The sequence below is a fragment of the Erpetoichthys calabaricus genome, chromosome 2 (genome assembly GCF_900747795.2).
Source record: "Erpetoichthys calabaricus chromosome 2, fErpCal1.3, whole genome shotgun sequence".
In the NCBI taxonomy this organism is placed as follows: domain Eukaryota; kingdom Metazoa; phylum Chordata; class Cladistia; order Polypteriformes; family Polypteridae; genus Erpetoichthys; species Erpetoichthys calabaricus.
The window spans coordinates 130,325,614-130,344,590 of record NC_041395.2 but is presented as its reverse complement, the minus strand read 5'-3'; the positions used below and the strand labels follow the sequence as shown (position 1 = coordinate 130,344,590).

The 18,977-nt window shown below is 38.3% G+C and overlaps 1 protein-coding gene across 1 annotated transcript; it reads right to left on the bottom strand.

Moving 5' to 3' along the window:
• Window positions 1–333: 333 nt before the first annotated feature.
• Window positions 334–8,579, bottom strand: LOC114669553 (extracellular calcium-sensing receptor-like). The gene is made up of 6 exons (XM_028825744.2): window positions 8,361–8,579; window positions 7,971–8,262; window positions 6,423–7,250; window positions 5,200–5,427; window positions 3,843–3,966; window positions 334–1,244 (listed from the first exon to the last, which is right to left on the bottom strand). Exons 1-6 carry the CDS (start codon window positions 8,570–8,572, stop codon window positions 334–336), a joined length of 2,595 nt encoding a protein of 864 aa, XP_028681577.2. The 5' UTR covers window positions 8,573–8,579.
• Window positions 8,580–18,977: the final 10,398 nt, after the last annotated feature.

Below are 18,977 nucleotides of genomic sequence, written 5' to 3'. Positions count from 1 at the left end.
GAGAAAATGGAGATAGGCTAATGGCAATGCCACTTTTTGGAAAGTACAGGTTGTCTGTCTTGTGCTATAGAGTGGCTTGGATGAAGATGCTGAAATACTTTTATAACCCAAGCATGGCTTCTTGGATGCAACATATGCAACTAATTAGACAATTATAACCTACAATGTATATGTTTTTATATTGCAGGAAAACATAGCATTAAAACCCCTTTTTTTTGTAAAATTTGTAAAAATGAAAATATAAAATGAAAAGGAGAAAAGAAACAAAATATAGAACAATGCAAATTACACATTTTTATTTACAGTATACTATGTAAATTAATTTTAACAGATTTATTTGTCTGCAGTTCCTTTTCCCATTAATGCTTTCTTAGTATTGAGTTCAGGCTTGAATAAAATAACAATGCATTTCGGAGCAAATATCGCAAAGAGGAGGCCAAAGCTGGAAGCTAAAATTGCAAATACCTCCACAGCCACTGTGTGTTTCCCTGGAGAACTGATATAAGCTGGTATAAATGTTATCCAAACAGTACAAAAGATCAACATGCTAAAAGTGATGAATTTTGCCTCATTAAAAGTGTCTGGTAGGTTCCTTGCAAGAAAAGCAATCGCAAAGCAAACACAGGCCAGAAAGCCAATGTAGCCCAACAGACAAGTAAATCCTGCTGTTGAACCAATATCACACTCAAATATAATTTTTCCATTCTGATATTTACTGTTTTTGTTTGGAACAGGGGGAGACAAACTTAACCAAATTAAACATATTATGGCTTGAATTACAGTAAACAAAAACACAGTAGTTCGCTGCTGTGCAACACCAAACCATTTCATCATATTATTTCCAGGCAGCGTAGCTTTGAATGCCATTATTACAACAATAGTCTTTACAAGAATACATGAAATAGCCAGAACAAAACTGATTCCAAACACCACATGCCTTAACATGCAGTTCAAAGATGTAGGCTTTCCAATAAAACACAGAGAACAAAGGAAGCACAGGGCTAAAGATACCAGCAAAAGAAAGCTCAGCTCAGAGTTATTAGCCTTTACAACTGGCGTGTTTCTATAATGGAAGAAAACAATAAATATGATAAAAGATAAAGCTGATCCAGATAAAGCTGTTGTAGACAATGCAATTCCCATTACATCTTCATATGATAAAAACTCAATGTCTTTCAAAATGCATTGATTCCTTGGTGAATTAGACCAGAAATCAGACGGACACTTTATGCATTCAATGGAATCTTCAAAAATAAAAACAAAGATTAAAATATAAATGTATACAGAAACATATAAATTGTATGATATACAGTATATAATCAATAAATCACAGAAAGTCTCAAATTAGTTTCAGACATGACTAGAAATGATTGTTTTTTACTTCTGACATGCAGTTTGTGACATGATCAACTTCTCGTATTACAGTATGTGCTGTGATTGTTGAAATTTAAATAGACAACACAATCTTCTCATTCAGTGGAATTAGAGAGTATTCAGATCCCATCCATCCATCCATTTTCCAACCCGCTGAATCCGAACACAGGGTCACGGGGGTCAGCTGGAGCCAATCCCAGCCAACACAGGGCACAAGGCAGGAAACAATCCTGGGCAGGGTGCCAACCCACCGCAGGACACACACAAACACACCCACACACCAAGCACACACTAGGGCCAATTTAGAATCGCCAATCCACCTAACCTGCATGTCTTTGGACTGTGGGAGGAAACCGGAGCGCCCGGAGGAAACCCACGCAGACACGGGGAGAACATGCAAACTCCACGCAGGGAGGACCCGGGAATCGAACCCAGGTCCCCAGATCTCCCAACTGCGAGGCAGCAGCGCTACCCACTGCGCCACCGTGCCGCCCGTGTATTCAGATCCCCTTCACTTTTTCACATTTTATTATGTTGCAGCCTTGTGCTGAAATCAATTTAATTAATTTTTCCCCCATCAAGCAACACTCAAATTCTTCAGAATGACAAAGCAAATACAAGGTTTTAGAAATTTTTGAAAATGTATTAAAAATTAAATACGGAAAGAGCACATTGACACAAGAATTTAGACCATTTGCTTTGACACTTGAAATTTGGCTCAGGTGCAACCCATTCTACTGACCTTCATTGAGATAGTTCTAACCCTTATTTCGAGTCCAGATATGATCGATTCAATTGATTGGACGTGACTAGGAAAGGCATACACCTGTCCATATAAGGTCCCACAGCTGATAATGTGTATCAGAGCAAATACCAAGCCATGAAGTCAAAGAAATTGCCTGCAGAGCTTAGAGACAGGATTGTGTTAAGGCACAGATCTGGGAATAGCTACCAAAAATTCCTTAAGCACAGAATGTTTCCAAGAGCACAAATACCTAAATAATTCTTAAATGGAAGAAACTTGGAACAATCGCAACTCTTCCTAGATCTGGCTATCTAGCCATACTGCACAATCATGGGAGAAGGGCCAAGGTAAAAGACCAAGAACCGTATTATCACATTGGCTGAGCTTCAGAGATCATTTTTGGGAATAGATGAATCTTCCAGGAAGACAATCATCACTGCTGCACTCGGCCAATCTGGGCTTTATGACAGAGTGGCCAGAGAGAAGTGTCTCTACAGTGAAAGACTCAGAGAAGGCGATGCCCACTTGGAGGTTACAAAAGGGCACCTGGAGGTCTCTCAGACTGTGAGAAACAAGATTCTCTAATCTGATAAAAACAAGATTGGTATCATATTTGGAGGAAACTAAGAACCACTTACCACCTGCGAAATATCATTCCAGTGGTAAAGCATGATGGCAGCTTCATAGTGCAGGGCTGTTTTTCAAAGACTAGGAGACTAAACAGGCAATACCAAATAGGGCAAAGTACAGAGATATCCTTAATGAAAACCAGTTTCAGGGCGTTCTGTACCTTCGACTGGATTGAAGGTTCACTTTACGACAGGACAATGACCGTAAGCACAAAGCAAAGACAACACAGGAGTTCCCCTGAGTTTGGACTTGAACCCATTTGAACATTTCTGGAGATTCCTGTCCACCAACAGTTTCCATCCAACCTAACAGAGCTTGAAATGACCTGCAGAGAAGATGGCAGAAAATCCTTCAAGACATGCGTGCAAAGCTTGTTGTGTCATACCCAAGAAGAATCAAGGCTGACATCGCTGCCAACTAAGCACTGAGTAAAGGGTCTAAATACTTGTGTTAATGTGATTTTAGATATTTTTTAATTACATTTTTCCATTGTCATTCTGAGGTGCTGAGTGTTGCTTGATGAGGGAAAAAATGATTTTAAAGATTTTAGCTTGCTGCAACATAGCAAAATGTGAAAAAAGTGAAGAGGTCTGAATATTTTCTGAATCAACTACATATAGCTTATTGTTTCAATAACTTTGAGATTATATGCATTGAAAATATTTTAAAGAAAACTAAAGCAAGCTGCTGTAAATAACCTGAGTATATACATATCCATCTAAGTAAACTTTTAACGGATAAGTTACAGATTGTTAAAACAGAATGAAACTTTGTGTAATCTCATTTGAGAGTTATAGTATTAAATTGAATATTCATTAAAGAATCAAAATTTTAAAAGTACTGAAGGTGAGGGTCGAAACACTAAAAACAAAAGCTGAGACCATAGCTGTGTTATACAGCTCACCGTTACAAGAATGTTTCCTGATTCCCACAAAAATGCCCTTGAAGTAAATAATTAAAAAATGCCAAGTGAAGTCAGGAATGTGCCATCCTGTGATATGTTGTCACTGTAAATTGCATTTTTAACTAAACATGATTTCCCAACCTGTACTAGACATTTATACATGTATACCAAAATAAAGGTGTCACCTACCAGTTTCACTGCTAATTTCTCCTTCTGCACAAGAAATGCAGTCAAAACAGCATACTGGCTCTCCTTTTCTAGTAGCCTTTCTTGTGCCTGGCAAACAGCTGTTACTGCATACAGACTCTGGAATCTGAAGATAAGAATATACAGTATATTTTTTATAGATAGATAGATAGATAGATAGATAGATAGATAGATAGATAGATAGATAGATAGATAGATAGATAGATAGATAGATAGATAGATAGATAGATAGATAGATAGATAGATAGATAGATAGATAGATAGATAGATAGATAGACACACTTTGGTCTGATCACACATTGGAATGACTACAAAGCAAGAAAATTCAAAAGAAAGAAAAGTTCTGACTTGGCTGTTCCAGTCACAATGACGCATTATACAGATGTATCCCTGTTGGTATAAAGCAGCTTTAGTAGCGTCTCTTGACGCACTTCTGCTGAATAATTCATTGGCTGAAAGTATTCAGTGTTAGTGTGTCAGAGAAAGTATGTGTATCATTATCATAATAAATAATAATAATAATAATAGTCCCTATATCAATGGATGGAAGGCCAGATGTCCACATGACCATCATTGTGTAATTCTTCCACATGAAGCCTGAAAACCATGAGGACTGATTTAGATCGTTTATGTTAAGTAGAATGCCCCGTGGTTGCTGGGCGGCCTCATGGCCTCGGAACCCCTGAAGATTTTGGTTTTTTTTTCTCCAGCCCTTTGGAGTTTTTTTGATTTTGTTTTTTCTGTTCTCCTTGTCATCGGACCTTACTTTATTACTTTATTACCTTACTTTATTCTTTGTTACTTAGCATTGCCTAATCTTGCTTTTATATTTTTCTTTTTTCTTTCTTCAACTTGTAAAGAACTTTGAACTGAATCATTTGTATGAAAATGTGCTCTATAAATAAATGTTGTTGTTGTTGACAGTTTTCTTTTAATTTTCTCCTTTGCTATTACCTCCAGGTGGTCCACAGTGCATCCTATAACTGAGCTTGCCCTTTTAATGAGTTTTTTAATTGGGTGGGCCTCTCTTGAAAGGATGTTACCATCCCAGTAAGAGTATAGGAGTATAAGTGGAGAACTTTGTCTCTTGGTGTTAAGAGAACTGTCTGAACCTTAATATCACCAAAACCAAGGAACTGGTCATTAACTTTCGCTGCACCAAAGAGCATTTATGTCCGGTCACTATTCAAGGAGTGGATATAGAGATGGTCCTACAAGTACTTAGGTATCCACATTAAGATAGATAGATATCTATATATAATATATAATATAATTATTTTTTACTTTAATTCTTAAGTAGGATCAGTATCTAATGTATTCAATAAATTGCATGACCTACTGATCCAAAAGTTGGATTCCAGAAGATGCTTTCTTTGTTCAGATCAAGTTCTTTTCCTACACCAGCTGACTCATCAAAAAGGCCTATATTTTTGATCTTCACAGAACCATCTGCATCAAGCTGCCAGTTTACTATATCATAAACTGCAGGTGGATCTCCATTTTCATCAAAGGTTATCTTTTCTCCAAGCTTATTAGTAAAATTAACTTTTTTCAAGTAATGAAGAAGCTTAAGGAGAAAAGAACAAGAAAAAAATCAGTAAATGTCATCCCCTTCAGTAAACAGAAACAGCATGTGTTCCTTTTAATCAAACAAATGCAAAACTTATACTTAGGTTCAAAGTTTGTTTTACTTGGACATTTATAGCATAAGAAAGTTTTAAACTGTAAAACCTTATTAAACCTAAATATAATTATGTTAAAATACATAAAATTATTGTTTGTTTTTTTCAAAAACACCCTTGTTATACCCTTTGAATATTCATTTTAACAGTATTATTAGAATTCAGGTCTAGGAATTTCAGATTTTTGGCAGGGTTTTATAGTTGTCTTCACTTTTAAAGCCCAACATGAACTGCTAGATTACAAAGCCAACCAGTCATTTAGCAATACTGTTTTTAGCTTTATTTTAAACATTCTGTGTTAAAAATGCTTTTTTTATCAGCTAATGGTTTGGTATTGTAATAATAAATGTAAATAATTTTGAAGAGTTTGTGAATTGAAAGACTTTTGTTGACTTGACTACTTCTGAGAAGAAGGAAAAGGAGAAGAACTACTAGGAGGCTGGCTTCATTTAAGATTTTTTTATCTGATAGCTCACTGAAGGAGCATTCCTGTTGCACCCATTCCAATGTGGGATGGGTCCGTGGATGGCTCAGTGTAGTCGGCATGATCCTCAATTCCCCCAACAGTGGATATTCACCTCTACGCTAGCAAATTTGCTGCTTTAACAAGAATGATATGAGCTCTTGTTGATAAATAAAGGGTTTGTTACAAACAAGTATACGGGGGGTCGAATTTACAATAGAAATAATGACATAAACAAAGGCTCAAAGTAAAATGTTTCAAAAATGATAACTTTATAATAATCTTGTAAAGACTTGTAAACACATTCTTGTGTTTTTAGACATTATAATTTGTAAGTGATTTAAAAATATATATATTAAAATGAAATCTGTTTTTTAGGTAGGTTTTAGTATGACTTACAATGATCCCACTTCATACCTGCCAGGGCTGCAAATTTTTAATATCTGCACAGTGTCTGTTGGTAAAAGGCCCACTTCCTTCTTTACATGACATCAGATCATGAAGGGCATGAGCTATGGCATACACTGCTTTATACACATTATAAACTGCTCGCATATCGGAAGTATCAGTGTATCCTGACTTAGTGCTCTTAATATCTTCCAATCCAGTACATACTTTACTTACAACCAAAGATGAATTGTTTTGTGTGACATTTTCTGGAAATCTACATTCAAATAAAGTTTCCCAAAACTGGATCAGTAAATTATTATTTGGGTCAAATTTGGGCTGAACCTGAAAGAAAAAATTCTCCAGTCCTGGAATCTGTACTCTGCGAATTGCTATACCAATGGTGCCTCCAAAAGATCTGAAGTTTTCCTTGGTGGCCAGTAATGAAGATGTACTCCAGGATTCACTGGCTATCCACTGCCTCCCTGTAATATTTTGCCGGACTACTTCTTTTACCAAAGTTAGCAATTCAGCTTCTGATGCAAAAGCAACAATGACTTTAGCAGAGGATTGCTTTATAATTGTGATGATTTGCTCCACTTTACTTTTGTCATTGAACCTGGGAATTGTTTCTGAGAAGGAGATGCAACCAAACATTTTGACTTGCTCATGCAAAGCTTTTAGGGCATTCTGTCCATAGTCATCATCAGTACCTACTGCGCCTACCCATGTCCACTTATAATATTTAATTATTTCTACCATGGCTTTCACCTGAAAATCATCATTTGGAATTGTTCTGAAGAAGGTTGGAAATTCCTTTCTATTGCTTAAGCAGGAACATGTTGAAAAATAGCTCACCTAAAGGAGAAAACATTTGGCATTTGCTACAGAAGTACCACACTGTCTTGAAAACATAACTGTCACGGCACACCGATTTTTTACACAAAACTTTGGACAGTAAATAAGTGTTTATAGTTTTGATATAATTTGATAATTTATTACTTTTGCTGGTCATCTGTATTGTGTTTTACCTTCAATATGTTTTTTTTCTTTTCTAGTTATCATTACGAAAGTAAGATTTGTAGTTTGTTTTCAGCTTAATACTTTAACTAGTAAGTATAACATTTTACATCATTTTAACCTTGTGCACTTTATAAATTCCATTAAAAGTATCAACAACACAAATACATTGTCTAAAATATATTATTTGTTAAATATCACTTCACATCCTCAGTGAATAAAACCTATGCACATAAAAATTTAAAAGCATTTACTGCATTGTAGTTGAACAGTAGTTCATGTGATACACTCATATTTCAGATGAGTATATCAATTGCAGAAATATTAAGCAGCATCAATTATAAATAATTCCCTAATGCCATCTGCTCATATCAGTTAGTGATTATAAAAACAGATGTTTTATTGCACAATAGACAATATTGATAGCTAAACAGTTTTTTTAAATTATATTCCTAGGTCATGAACACAATGTAATATTATATTTAAAGAACTTAGCAGAAAATTGCATTTAACAAAAAGAAGAAATATTTGCTTTGCCCAAAGTTCACAATACTATACCATTGGCACCCGGAAAAGACTTAGTATCCGTGACGATGCAATGGAATGTGATGATATTGGATCTCCAACAATTGCAAGAACAGGAGGAACTTCATTACAATTGTTTTCAGTAAAGGTATCACTCAAGCTACTGATTAAAGATACTGTAGCTCGAAGTCCCATTGGCAAACTGTTACAGTTGTCATACAGTCGGTAGCCAAGGCTTATGTTTGGTAGGAAAGATTCATCCCTATTAATTTCCTCAATTGCAAAAATCATAGTCTGTGCTCTTTGAAATACAGAAAGTTCAAAACTGTAACAAGAAAAAAATAAAACATACAAAATAATATGTGAGTGGAAAATTTCAGTATTTTCTCAGCTGGTTTAAAAAGACTGAATGTTGTAACTTACCTCTCACATTTCCAGGGCTTAGGTTTTGATGTGAAAGACAAGTCTGGCGGTATTGTTTTGAAGTTTTTAATAAAAGTTCCCCCTAACATTATATCTCCTCTTTTGAACAATCCGTTAAGTGCAAATTTCTCCTGAATTGCACACTTTATTTCTTCACAGGAAGTGTTTGGAAAAAGCACACCTAAAAGAAATATAATATACAGAATATTCATTGTTGATACAGAGCACACAATTCCATGTGAGATTACATGATGAAACTTTCCTTTATATTACTGGCTCCTTTGTCTCTAGAGAATATATGTGCAAGAAAATCAAGGTGACGTTTAACAATAGTTTTAAAGAACCAAAACCATGCTTTTCTCTAAGCTGAAAATATTTTCTTTCAGTCCCTTTCTTCTTCAGAAAGAAATGTGGGGTGTTGTATGTTAACAAAAGTATAGAGTGAATAGAATAACTATTACTGCTATCAAGTATTTGCCATTTTAATATTTATGTTCAAAAGTATTTTTTAACTAAATGGTTATGTGATCAAGCACCTACTGAATTTTCTATTAATTCACAATACAGCAGACAATCAATTAAAACTACAAAAATGTTCTTTTTTGTATATTGTTTTATACTTATGTTAATAATAAAGTAAGCCTTGATGAATTTCGAAATAATTTTCTAAAATTGTCTTACAATGACCTTTAATAAAGTCTGTAACTAATCATTAAGGAAACTACTGTACTTTGTCTGTGCATAACAGTATTATTGCCTTCTTCATGGTTGATTCCCCTCCTAGCCCTGTTGCTGGCTAGATATGCCTTGTGTGGGATATGGCCGGCCATTCATCCCGGCCAATACTCCCAGGCCGCCAGGTGGAGCCCACCCTGTAGCGTGGAAGTGCCCCGAATGCCAGCAGGGAATTATGGACAATGGAGTGTTTATTCACAGCCCTGCTGGATACCATGGGGGCCGCCAGAGGACGCTGCAGGGAGGAGTAAGGACTATTTTCCCTACACCCCGGAAGTACGTTCCAGTCACATGGACAGAAGAAATTACGTATTTCCGGGATGAAAAAGAAGAGTTTTGATCTGACCCAGAAGTGCTAGGAAGTCACATGGACTGAGGGTTCAGAAGCACTTCCGGGTCACGGACTATAAAGGACTGTGGGAAATCCCAGACGGGCGAGCCGAGTTGGAAGGAAGGGTGACTGAGCTGCTGGGAGTGGAGGATTGTTTATTGATTGTGTATTTGTTTATTGGAGGATTGTAGAATGGAGGGTGCTTTGTGCACATTGTTATTATAAATAAAATAACATTTGGACTTTTATCTGGTATCTAACGCATTGTCCAAGGGTTCAAGGGAGCGATAGCGCCCCCTATCTGTCACACTTGATACCCCATGACTCTTTATTGAATCACTGGAGGGCATTTTAATGCAAATTCACACACACATGCAACTGGCCAGTTTAAACAACAGTTTTTACTGAACATCTTGGAGGAAACAGAAATTCCTGGACACATTAAATCAGTGAGATTAGAAGAACCCTGCTTCAACAAGAATAATCCACAGCACTTGTCCTAAATGTGTCACGTACTGACAGATCATCAACTGCAAAATAACACATCAGTCCAGAAACTAAGTTTGATGGAAAATTAACAAATACAATAATGGCACTTGAGCATCATAGTGGCCTAGTTTTTAGTGATGCTGCTTGAAAGATCTCTGTATGATATTCAATTCATTCTTTGTGGAGTGTACACATTCTAGCCACGATCACATGGATTCTTCTTGGTAAAGATATTTTAAAATAAAGGCAGGTACTGAACTGGCGTGTATTACTAGGATTTTGTGTTTGTGTGTGTGCAGCTTTACTATGTGCGAATGAGTGCATCCTACAATGCACCAGCAATCCATCTGGAGTTTGTTTCCAGGCAAATGCTTGATGCTGAAGGGGCAGGCTCTGGATCCATGCGACACTGTAATAGGGAAAGTATATTCAGAAAATGGATTAAAATAAACATCTTGTTTAAAGTGAAGTCTTACTGACTCCAGGCAACCAGTCCTAGCCCCCAGTGGGCATTTTGACATTTCAAAGACATAACTGTACAGTTAAACCATGAATAAAGAGTTAAAGGAGACCTGTATTGGCCTTTAAAATCAGTTTTTATAATAAGGTTGCTTTGTACATTTACTGTACACATATACTGAAGATTAATATATATATATATATATATATATATATACTGTATATGATCATTTTTAGCCACAGGCTCATTCCTCCATGGTGTGCTAAGAAGTCAAGTCAAGTTGGGGAGCATGCACTGGTACAGTGCATTGCTGCAACCATTACACGACGAAACAACTCGGGATCCCGCTTGGCTACCCCCCCAGGCAGACACACGTTCTAGTCAAACCCTCTATCTGCCGCAGCCAGGTGTTACATGGGCAACCCCTTGGCCTGGTCCAGCCACTCGGGTCCCCAACAATGAGGATCTTATGAGCTGGATCACCTTCGGGGAAATGCGCCACATGGCCATGGTGCCGTAACTGATGCTCCCACACAATGCGGGTAATGTGCCCCATTCGGGACTCCATGAGCAACCACTCATTTGACACAAAGTCAAAACAACAATACTCAAGGATTTTCCGGAGAGACAAAGTACCAAAGGAGTCCAGTTTTCGTCTCAGGTCACTGGATAGCATCCATGTCTCGCAACCATATAGCAAGACAGGAAACACCAGGACTCTAAAGACTTGGACCTTTGTCCTTTTGCATAGCTATCGACTGTTCCGTTCGCTGCTAGGTGAGCAAGTGATCACGGATCCTATTGAGGATGACCCTATCAAGAACCTTACCCGGCACCGAGAGCAGTGTAGTTGCTGCAATCCAGGCGATCACCCTTCCCTTTTCAGATAGGGATCGATAAGTCCCATTTTCCAGTCAGTTGGGATGATGCCAGTCTCCCAAATGGAAGCAAAGATTGCTTGCAATGCCAGGAGGACAGCCTTACCACCAGCCTGGAGAAGTTCACCCTGGATACCACAGATCCCTGCAGCCTTTCCTCCCCGCAGCTGGTTCACCACCTGTACAATCTCAGTAAGATTGGGTGGTTCACAGCTAATTGGTGGATCAGCCTCAAGAACCATGGACCCAGAGATATCTAACGTCCTAGCTGGAGGACCAGCTTTGAACAACTGCTCAAAGTAGCCAGCCCAGAGGGTCACAACTGCAGTGTCATCCGTAAGGACCATTCCATCAGCCACCCTGACTGCGACTCTCCGAGGAACAGATTTGGATGTGTGTAATGCTTCGATTCCTCTGGAAGCAGTACATGGGCTGCTAGACCGCAGATGGTGTGTCACTTGCTCATAGATTCCTCTAACAAACGCCTCTTTATCTGCCTTCAGAGCCCTCGCAGCCATCCTTCTCAGTTCCTGGTACAGACCAGTGTTGCCATTGAGCCGTGCGCTGCGACTCCTCTCGATGATATCCAAGGTGCCCTGCGAGATGAAACACCTCCTTCTGGGAACACCGGTAACACCAACACAAGAAGAAGAAGAAGAAGAAGAAGCACTTCTGGAAATCTTTTCTGCTTGCTGTTATCAGGCAATTCTTCCTCCGGACAACCCAAACTAAATGCTGATACTCTTAAAATTCATTTTACAATTTTAAGTTCTTTTTGCAATTTTTAAACAATATACATTATTGATTGATTGATGTCTGTAGATTTGTTTTTCATGCTTCTGCTGTTGCATGCATCCATATTTCACTTTAGGATTAATAAAGTTTACCTAGTCTAATATAATCTAACCTAATCTAATGTTTATTAGGATGGTCCTAATAAAGAGATTCACATTTCCACAAGGCTAGTTTCATTCTTTCTCATATAATATATTTATAACAAACACACAAAATGTTTTCAAAAATAAACAACATTTAAAGGTCATTCCATTTAGTAGTTTTTATGGCATCTTTACTGATCAGCAGACAGCTTTTCCACACTTGTAGTTCTACAAGATTAAAATGATCTTTGATGATATTGAAAAATTTTTGCAACCAGGCAAAGAATAAGCTGTTTTTTTCCTCAATCTTTGTCAGTATGTAATTGTATTTTTCAATTAGACTTTTTCCTCTTTCATTGTTCACTACCGCCATGTGTGCTGACTGTTCACAAAATCCATTGAAGACTGGATCATCTGTCCACTTCTATGGTGGTTGCATGAGAAGCAACTAGGACCTTTCTTTGCCTTTTTCCATAAGGATGTTAGAGGATGTTGTTCTTTCTGTTACTAGATCATCCAACTTCAGTTTTTCAGATTCATTTATCAGTTTAAGAAGTCTAGGAATGTCTGGTAAAGGTGGCCATTGCACACTTTGCACTATCTTTTCCTTTGTTACTGCTGAGACTCTGTCATCAAAAAGGACTTAAATACAGTAGAAACTTACTATTAGAATGTATTAGGACCTCCACCTTAGTACTAGAAAGGTATCCGTTTCATTTAATTTAATTGTTTACTAGTCATTTAGCCATTTAAAAACCATGTGCAAGAGTATGTATGTAGTAACAATACTAATAAATGTTCAGAATGGACCACCTCTAAATGTCTCACAATCAGGCTGAAATTTCACAGGTAAGCTATCCCTAAAGGACAAAAATAAGGCTTATGCAGAAATGATTTTACTATCATCAACTGTTTGTAGACCACCCTAAATATATAAACATACAAAGTATTGTGCCAAAGTCTTAAGCACATGTAAAATATTCTGTAAAGCAAAGATGCTTTCAAAAATATGGAAATTATTCTAAATATCAATTTAATATTAAGAGCAGTAAACAATAAAAATCTAAATTAAATGAATATTGGGTGTGACCAGCCAACACTTATCTTATTTGCACTTTTGTTTAGTTTTCTAAGAAAAAATATACTGCTGTATAGTTCAAAACATCCTGACAAACTAGCCATAGTCCTTCTGCAGATTTTGGCTGTCCTGATGGTATTAGATAATACATGAGAGTCTGCTTGTACTTCTCAGTACTGAGAATTCCATTAATTCTGACCACAATACCTACTACATTTGTAGAAATGAAGAACCAAACATGGAAGGAACTTCTGCAGTGCTTCACTGTTGGCTGCAAACACTCATCCATGGTGTGCTCTACAGCTCTTCTATGAATAAACTGATTAATTTTTGAGTCATAAACTTCAAATTGTGACTTGGTAGTGCAGATAACTTCCTGCTATTGTTCTGCACCCCAGCCTTTGTATTTTTGGGCACAAGATAACTTCTTTCACTTTGGAGGAATGGCTTTTTGGTTGCATTCCATGAAGACAAATCCTGTCAATTCCTTTCTCTGGTCAGCAGAGGGTTGTATATGGGTTATAGTGCTTTCTTTGAGTTCAGAACTGATGTTGAAGGGATGTTAGTTTGATGTATTTCTTGTTTCCGTACACTCAGTTCCCATTGTTGACCACTGCATTTCTAGTCCTCATTCCCCATTGCCCATTTCCTTGTGCTTCTTCAGAAAAGTGTGAACAACACATCTTGAAACTCTTGTCTGGTTTAAAATTTCTGCTATGCAAATATATTTTAAGGTGTTAGAAAGAACAAAACACCTCTGCGAATCATTTCTAGTTTTCTAGATAGATTCCTGTTAATGTAATATGACTTTATTTACATCATAGTAAAATCTAATTAAACAAGCAGCATATACACTGTTGTATAATCATTTAATATATTGTATAAGAGCCAAATCTTTTAAGTTAATGTTAATGGTAAATATATAGGTTTTTACCTGGTTTGAATTTGAATAGAAATAATAAAAAATACTGTAAGATTTCTTTTACCCCATATAAACTATAAATTAATGAAATGTTCTTAATGTTTAGCTCAGTATGACAACAGAATGCTTGCAGATTATAGTTAGACTGCCAAAAAGAAACATGAACTGTTAGACAGAGAGGCATTAGGGGCAAATAGTTTTTTGACCATTGTGAAAAGGTGCTATATACGCGCCCGACCTGACACAGACTGGACACAGAGGCACTCGTAAAATAAGTAAACTATTTATTTTTCTTTGCCTGTGGGCGCACGTCTTCCCAGTGTCCCACAGGCAGTACACAGTCCCAAGCACAAACACACAAAGTAAAACACAAAGCAAAGCACACTCTTCTTCCTCCAGCACTCCTACCAGGCAACCTTGTCCTCCTCCTCCTCCCGATACTGGCTCCTTTTATTAGGCACCTGGAAGGGCTCCAGGTGCTTGATTGGTGACACCTTGCTGCACTTCCGGGTGTGGCGAAATAACTGCCCAGAAGGGCCCAGCAGCTCCCACTGCAGCACCCCCTGGCGGCGCCTGCAGAACCCAACAGGGCTGCATCAAACTCCAACCCCCATGAAACCCTGCAGGAGTCTGGGGCACCGCTGCAAACCAGGGAGGCTGCCATCTAGCATCCAGGGGGAGGTATTGGGTCTGACATCCTTGCTCCACTGAAACTTATGCTGCATGGGCATCCTGGCCGGGCATGGGCCCCGGCCGCCTGCCACACCATTATGTTACTGCAACCATTAACATTCTTGTCAGTCCAGCCCTCTCCTAACACTGCTAGCGTCTGTGTGCAAGCTGAGGAGGTTCTAGAAACCCAACTGCCATTTGCAACCTGCACAACCTACAATGACATCACACCTGTGGTCTCCAGCACCACTCCACTCCCTGGATCATGCAAGGAGAGAACTGGGAAAACTCTGCACAAACAAGGCTTTTGGGCTGGATGGAATCAGCCTCAGGGTTCTGAAAACATGTGCTAGCCAGCTCTGTGGGGTCATTTAGCAATTGTTCTCACTTTCTCTGAATTTGCAGAAAGTTCCCCAGCTGTGGAAAACATCTTGTGTGGTCCCACTGCCAAAGAAAGGGTATTCCAGTGATTCTAAGGACTTCAGACCAGTTGCTCTTACTTCAAACATCATGAAGACATTTGAAAGACTGGTCATAAAATATTGTAGCTATGACACCTTCTTTCAGAACATCCATTGCAGTTTGCCTATCAGGCACATACAAGTGGAGGATGCTCTCAAGTGTGGAGGATGCTGTCATCTACATGCTCCACAGAGCCTACTCCCACTTGGCACCACAGTCAGGATCATATTGTTTGACTTTTCCAGTGCGTTTAACAACATTTTGCCTCAACAACGGAAGAAAAAGCTCAAGGCTTTGAATCTTGATGCTCCCACTATCTCCAGGATTACCTGACCAGCAGACAGCAGTTTGTGAGGCTGAGGTCCTATATGTCAGAAATGGTGGTGTGTAATACTGGAGCACGTAATGGGAACTGTCCTGTCTCCTTTCCTGTTCACCCTCTACACAACAGACTTCCAGCATAATACCAGCACTTGACATCTATAGAAATTGTGAGATGACTCAACCATCATAGGCTGCATTAATAAAAAAGATGAGTCAGAGTACAGGAAAGTCATGGAGAACTTAATTTAGTGCTGCAGCAACAACAACCTACAACTCATCATCAGAAGACTCTGAGACCAGGCACCATTCATGGGTGACATAGAAGTGGGGCAGAGCTACAAGTACCTGGGGTTTCACATAAACAACAAACTGGACTTGTCTAACAACTCAATGGCACTATAGAAGAAGGGCCAGAGAAGACTGTATTTGCTAAGCAGCCTCAGGTCTTTTGATGTGCACAGCAACCTGCTGGAAAAGTTCTACCAGTCCATAGTAGGCAGTGTGGTGTTGCATAATACATGCTCTCTTGGGGAAGCAACTTGAGCGCAAAAGAAGCACAATGCCTGAACAAACTTATCAGGAAGGCCTGTTCCATCACAGGGCAAACCCTGGACATGCTAGAAGCTTTGTATCAAAGAAGATGGTGGCAAAATTTGATGATGTCATGAAAAATCCCCTCCATCAGGCGATCTCTTTGAGCACTTTAAGCCCACTCCACCACAGTGTACTAAGAAGCACTTCTCAGGTGTTTTTCTGCCCACTGCTGTCAGGCAATTTATTGCTTCTATCCAATGTACTCATTAAATGTATGTATTTATTTATCAATTGACTGAATGAATTATCTGTCCTGTAAGGTTGCATTCTTGTTTTTATATGTTTCTGCTGCTGTACACATTTGAATTTCACCATAGGATTAATAAAGTTTATCTAATCTAATCTAATCTAATCTAATCTAATCTAATCTAATCTAATCTAATCTAATCTAATCTAATCGAATCGAATTTTGTTACCGCAACCATTACATTAGCTTTAAGCGATGTGAGTACGTTCCTAGTGTCAGATAACAAATAGCAACTGGAAGAAATGTAAGTCTAAACCTTAAATTGAACATCTTATGCAAGAACTCACATTTTCTTTTTAATATCAATTTTTCTCTTTATTTTTGTGTGAATTGTTTGCTTTGAATTTCAATCAATTTTTAAAACAAAGACACTGTCTTTTTTGGAAGCAAGTTATATGAACTGCTGTAATACCTTTCTGGTAGTTGTATTTTGAACTATTTAGAGACCCTCAATAAATGCAGCTACATATTATTTAAAAAATGAAAATGCATAGTTAGTAACTAGAAGACATTTATAACCTTAACCAAATTCTTCCTGGAAACTGCTTATTAAACATTGATAATGTCCCTGTAGGTGTTCTGGGTCATTTATTTTTTATCTAAGTTTTTCAGCTCGTTTATATTTTTGAAATGTCCTACATGAAAATATTGCTTTAAGCTTATTATAGAATATTTTAAAAAAACTGAGTTCCAGACTTTAATATGGTCATACTTCTTTTGAGCTTCAGATCAGATAGATAGATAGATAGATCTTTTATTAATCCCAAGGGGAAATTCACATACTCCAGCAGCAGCATACTGATAAAGACAATATTAAATTAAAGAGTGATAACAATGCAGGTATACAGACAGACAATAACTTTGTATAATGTTAACGTTTACCCCCCTGGGTAGAATTGAAGAGTCGCATAGTGTGGGGGAGGAACAATCTCCTCAGTCTGTCAGTGGAGCAGGACAGTGACAGGAGTCTGTCACTGAAGCTGCTCCTCTGTCTGGATATACTGTTTAGTGGATGCATTGGATTCTCCATGATTGACAGGAGCCTTCTCAGTGCCCGTTGCTCTGCCACAGATGTCAAACTGTCCAGCTCCATGCCTACAATAGAGCCTGCCTTCCTCACCAGTTTGTCCAGGCGTGAGACGTCTCTCTTCTTTATGCTGCCTCCCCAGCACACCACCGCGTAGAAGAGGACACTCGCCACAACCATCTGGTAGAACATCTGCAGCATCTTATTGCAGATGTTGAAGGACGCCAGCCTTCTAAGGAAGTATAGTCGGCTCTGTCCTTTCTTACACAGAGCATCAGTATTGGCAGTCCAGTCCAATTTATCATCCTGCTGCACTCCTAGGTATTTATAGGTCTGCACCCTCTGGACACAGTCACCTCTGATGATCACGGGGTCCATGAGGAGTCTGGGCCTCCTAAAATCCACCACCAGCTCCTTGGTTGTGCTGGTGTTCAGGTGTAGGTTGTTTGAATCGCACCATTTAACAAAGTCCTTGATTAGGTCCCTATACTCCTCCTCCTGCCCACTCCTGATGCAGCCCACGATAGCAGTGTCGTCAGCGAACTTTTGCATATGGCAGGACTCCGAGTTGTATTGAAAGTCTGATGTATATAGGCTGAACAGGACCGGAGAAAGTACAGTCCAGATCACAACCAGATAATCAGATTTTTTATGTAGAATTTCTTGATAAAAGTTTATTATCTTTCAGTAACTGCTAGCCACTCCCCCAGGGCCAGCAGAATGTGCTCTAACACCATGACATTTCAAGTTAGGATGTGACTTAGTTGCTGGTTGACAAAGCTTTGTTCTCTTTAAACAGAATGATGTGTACTTACATGAAACGCTTTTAATAGAACATTTTTTCAGCACTATGGAAAATCATGCAAGTGGTCTTACAAACCATGAACAACAATTTGTTTAGTGTTTTGCCTATTCAGCACTCATAGACTCACACCTTATGAAGGGCATGGTATAACTGCGCATCATTAGATGTCACTCTAAGGTGGATGTGGGAGAGCAATATAGCAGAGTTTTGTGATTGCTTCCTGTATTTGGTTGTGAGTTGTCATGCTGAAGGGGGACTTCAGCAAATTGCATGACCTCAAACTCTATTTAAATGCTTCTACAACTTTTTAACATTTGGAATATGTAGATCTGAGTTAATGGTTTGACCACGTGGCATATTATTTACCACACTCACTCACTGTAAACCCCAAAAAAAGATGCCCAGTAGCTTTCCATCTGAAGGGGTAATCGTGCTTTCTCTTGAGGAGAAACTGGATGACACGAAATTCAATATCTCTATTTTCACCTCTTGTTCAAAGAGGTTGATCCATGTGTCATCACAAGTTATTATAACAAAAAAGCATTTATTCCTAGCCTCTTAACAGGAAGTTAAATCTGAACACATCTTTCTCAGCATAGTTATGTGATTGATTGGAACGCAATGTGTACCTACTTGCAATTACTAAGGAATTGATAATGTTGTTCACATTTTCCTTGTATACTGAGAGCTCATATACAAGCTTTCTGCTTTAGTC

What these genes read in the sequence shown, in the direction of transcription:
- LOC114669553 (XM_028825744.2), bottom strand. Translation starts at nt 8,572, where the DNA reads ATGAATATTCTGTATATTATATTTCTTTTAGGTGTGCTTTTTCCAAAC. An exon ending in GTCTTTTCCGGGTGCCAATG is followed by an intron (nt 7,251 to 7,970) that starts GTATAGTATTGT and finishes TTTCTCCTTTAG; the next exon opens with GTGAGCTATTTTTCAACATG. An exon ending in GGAATCCAACTTTTGGATCA is followed by an intron (nt 3,967 to 5,199) that starts GTAGGTCATGCA and finishes TCTTATCTTCAG; the next exon opens with ATTCCAGAGTCTGTATGCAG.